We start from the raw sequence: 4,327 nt of genomic DNA on the forward strand, positions 1-4,327 counted from the left end.
TCCAGCTTCCGCTCTCAGCGGACCAGCTAGAGGACTAGAGGGATGTATTGGTGTCTTTGTTGTCTCTACCTATTCCTAGATTTTAATGGTTTTCTTCCCTTGCTATGTTTCCTCCTAAAGCAAAAGAGCTGTGTCTGAACATCAGCTCCTCCATGATAAAGGGAAGTCTATCCAGGATTTACGCCGCCGATTCTTTCTTCACCACCTGATCGCAGAAATCCACACTGCCGAAATCAGAGCTACCTCGGAGGTCTCCCCTAACTCAAAGCCCTCTCCCAACACGAAGAACCACCCGGTTCGATTCGGGTCTGATGATGAGGGCAGATACCTGACTCAGGAAACCAACAAGGTGGAGACATACAAAGAGCAGCCGCTCAAGACGCCCGGGAAGAAAAAGAAAGGCAAGCCTGGGAAACGCAAGGAGCAGGAAAAGAAAAAACGGCGAACTCGGTCCGCCTGGTTAAACTCTGGAGTGGCTGGGAGCGGGCTAGATGGGGACCACCTGGCCGACATCTTCACAACGACGCTGGAGCCCGATTTACGGTAACCCGCTCTTCTTGCTGTTCTCCGCTGGGCTTTGGGGTGTCTCCTCTGCCTCGGCTTGGACACGCCTAGAATGGTCTCCCTCCCATCAATCCCTACCTAACTTAAAAGTTTATGAAGCCAAGATAGGTGAGAATGCCGTCTGCAGTGCGCCGGTCTCTGCTCCCAAACATGCGCACGTGCACACACATGTGCACACACACACGTGCACGGGTTTTATAACCCATGTCTCTCTCCACCATAACTCCAACACCAATTCTTGGCTACCCTACTAACAATTTCATTTCTAATTCAAGCTTCAGATGCTAATGACCATCAGAAAATGCAGAAAAATGTATTTGTTTCCTTACTCATCCACCTTGTACATTTTCTTGAGAGTGTTTCATTCTTGCCTTTTTTCACCTCGGTAGAGAACATAGGCAGCCTCGACATCACTAAACACTACAGAACAATACTTGAACATACATAATTCTGAACTAATCACACTTTTTAACTAAATTTATTTAAAGTACTTTATTTTATTATTTTATTTTTTGGAAAGGTTTTTGCTATAGGGCATGTGTGCTCCCCAGAAAGACAGAGAGACAGAAAGCAAGAAATCACCCCCCAGGGTCAATGGCCACACCACAATCCCTTCTCTTCCATTCTCTTCTTGGGATCTTGGGCACGTACGCACACGCGCCCGGCATGAGTTTAAGCCACCAGGTCCGGGACTCGAACTGCGATCACTACATGGGAGTCCAGCAACATAGCCATTACACTAACTGCTAGTCCCTTAATATATTTTAATTTAAAGAAAATATATCATTTTTAAACTCATGCTTTAACTTTAAACTTACCTCTGGTTCTGCCATGAAGGAGAAACGGTTTCTGAAAAATCTCAAGTACTGGCTTGGAAAGATAGACATTTTCCTCATGTATCTCGTTATCCATTGGCAAGTGGAAATAATTTTTCTAGGCTAATGCAGTAAGAATAAAACGTCATACTTACGTGGCTTGTTTATTCATAACTCACAAATCTAGGTAGTAATGACACTCACAGAATTTACTACCAGATAATTTAGATTTAAGTTTTGGATCTGAACTTATTTAAGTTGACCATCTTAGGCAAGTAACTCAGTCTAAGACTTGCATTGTCTTCGGGAAAAAGAAGATAATAATTATACCAACTTCATGGTGTTGAGTGAAGATTAAACGTAGTTCTATGAGTTAAATACCTGTCATGTAGTAAATGCTCAATATCTAACATTATGTCGTGTTGGTGCTTTTAGACCAACTTCTCTTTAAGAATTATTTATTTTATTTTATTTGTTTATTATTATTGTTGTTGTTGTTATTATTTTAATTTGCCATAGGGTACCTGTGCTCACCAAAGAGAGAGGCAGAGAGAAAGAGAGTGAGGGAAAGTGAGAAAGCAAGTTGCCAGGTCTGGGACTTGAACCATGGTCAGCCATATACCACCTTCATATATGTGTGGGTGGGTGTGTTGCTACGAGGCAAAAAATGTGACAATATTAATCTCATTTTACAAAATAGAAAATTGAGACATCACATATTTAAAGGACCTGAGTAATCTTTGCAATTGGGCTAGGGAGTCCTATAAACTGGATTTATTCTCTCATTTCCTGATGTTTAGACCAGTGCTCTGCTAGCACTGCTTCTTTTATCCATGCATTTTAATTGACAGGACTTTTTTTAGTTTTTAACTTTTCAATACAGCACTTCTTTGGGGTTTGAAAGAAAGAAGGCAATACAAGAGCACACCATATGCAGTGAATACTCTCTTATTTAAACAGTCCACTATCCCTCTAGTTCTTTCCTCCAACCCTAGTATAGATGGAGTTACAGAGAAATGTTTCAAAAAGAAGTCCCAGCATATTCACCATCAGTTTTTAAGGTGACAAACCCATCATTAAACAGCATATAAAATAGCAATCATATTGAACAAGAAGTATGGCTCAGTAAACTATAGGCAATGCTAACAGAAAAGGACATTTTTATTTTTAGGGATTTTTTTTTTGTTTTAGGGCTCATGCAATCACCAGAGAGAGAGAGACAGAGAGAGTGAGAGAGAAAGTGAAAAATCATCCCCCAGTAGACTGGCCATGCCACAATCCTTTCTACTCCATTCTCCTCCTGGAATCTTGGGCATGCACACACATGCGCCCAGCATGAGTATCAAGCCACCAGGTCTGGGACACAAACCGTGGTCGGCCATGTGGGAGTCCAGGGACGTAACCATTGTGCCATCTGTAGGCCCCATGGAAAGGGAAATCTTTAACACAGTGAAATATCTATTCCGCAAATATCTAACAGATCTCCAAAAAGCAACAAACCCTATAAATTCTGGCTAACTACAGATATTCAGTGCATTTTAACTACACACATTTATAACTAATGCATGGATCCTACTTTATTGGCAAAACCTATTTTCATCCATTGTCTTATTATATATGTGTGTATAGACACATATGAGAGTGTTATATAAACAGAAGTATAAATACTTTTTCATGGATTTTATTCATTTAAAACTTGCAATGTTCTTTAAGTATCTGGAGAATTAATAGAAATCTGCGCTCATCAATTCTTATGCCCAAAGCTACCCATAAGTTAAAATAGGTCTAGTAAAAATAGGCAGTGGCCTAATCAAATCCAGACCCAGGGCTGAAAGAAATCGAATGTTTCTGCTTTTGCTTTCTTGTCCCTGTTTGTGAGGGACGTTCAAGGAAAGAACTGTTTGGCGGCCAGATGTTGGCACACTCCCCATGCAACCCAACAGAGGTGCAGGAAGACTGGGGAAACTTAGGAGTATGTTGATGAGAACCCATAGGGCCATGCAAATTTCACAATCCAAATAAAATATTTCAGAATGACAGTTTTAAAGTTTGATAGTCTCTTATTGATCTCTTATTAATGTCCGCTCTTTAATTTTTTTGTATTATTATGGGATGATCAGGGAGGTCTGATCAGATGGAAAGCATGAACTTTATTATGTGTAATTTTTTTTGAAAAAAGAAACACTATTCAGTGGGAAACGCGTAGCTTTAAAATTTCCGAAAGTACATTTTAGAATGTTTGCTGTTGCCGATGAGATATTAAGATACAGTAGGACTCATTTATTGAAAATTGTATATTTTACCTTGGTAAATATTGATTTAGAAAAATATAAAAAGCTTTCAGTCGTCAAAAGAGCTAGAACTCTCAAGTGCCACACACATACACACGATAAACATACACATGGACTTTTAGGTCATGTTACACATTCTAGTCAGCTATTCCAATGGGTGCTTTTGTGAAAGGAGAAATCGGAAGGAGGGAAAGCCAGTAAACTGTGTGGCAGAGTGAAATAGCATGAAAAGATCTTTTTCTGATCTTTAGCTTGTTTCTTTTTTGTTTCTTTCTGAGGAAACAGTTGTTCGAAGTCCTGCTTTCCCTCTTTGCTTGTGTTCTTCTTAAACTCATCTCATCCTAAATACGATCCCACACGAAAACCTTTTGAAAGCAGTACATACACACATAACTGAGTTTTAAGGTCATCTTTCTGGCTGTATTCATATCATCCATCCACCAGCTAAATTGTAATACCTTTTTTTTTTTTTTGAGTGTATGTATTTCTTCCATGAAAGCAAGGCAGGAGGGAGGCACCTCCACCAGTGTCTTCACATCAGTCCGTCCCCACCTCAGCCACACAGTGTCACGAGCATGTGCTCATGGCACATCCAGGGAGGCCTCTGGGGCAAATCTGGGAACTCTCCGTGGCCATCCAGCATCATGGAACATTGCA

At 40.4% G+C, this 4,327-nt stretch overlaps 1 protein-coding gene across 1 annotated transcript in view; it reads left to right on the forward strand.

The window, feature by feature from the left end:
- Positions 1–4,327, forward strand: part of PTHLH (parathyroid hormone like hormone) — a gene marked incomplete at its 5' end in the record, with an annotated part of 12,232 nt that overhangs the window by 5,755 nt on the left and 2,150 nt on the right. Inside the window, one exon of the mRNA XM_006140311.2 lies at positions 121–543. Within this exon, the coding sequence (XP_006140373.2) occupies positions 121–543 (423 nt within the window). The remainder of the gene's footprint in view (positions 1–120; positions 544–4,327) is intronic.

Source organism: Tupaia chinensis, unplaced genomic scaffold (genome assembly GCF_000334495.1).
Source record: "Tupaia chinensis unplaced genomic scaffold, TupChi_1.0 Scaffold000028_1, whole genome shotgun sequence".
NCBI classification, from domain to species: Eukaryota; Metazoa; Chordata; class Mammalia; order Scandentia; family Tupaiidae; genus Tupaia; species Tupaia belangeri.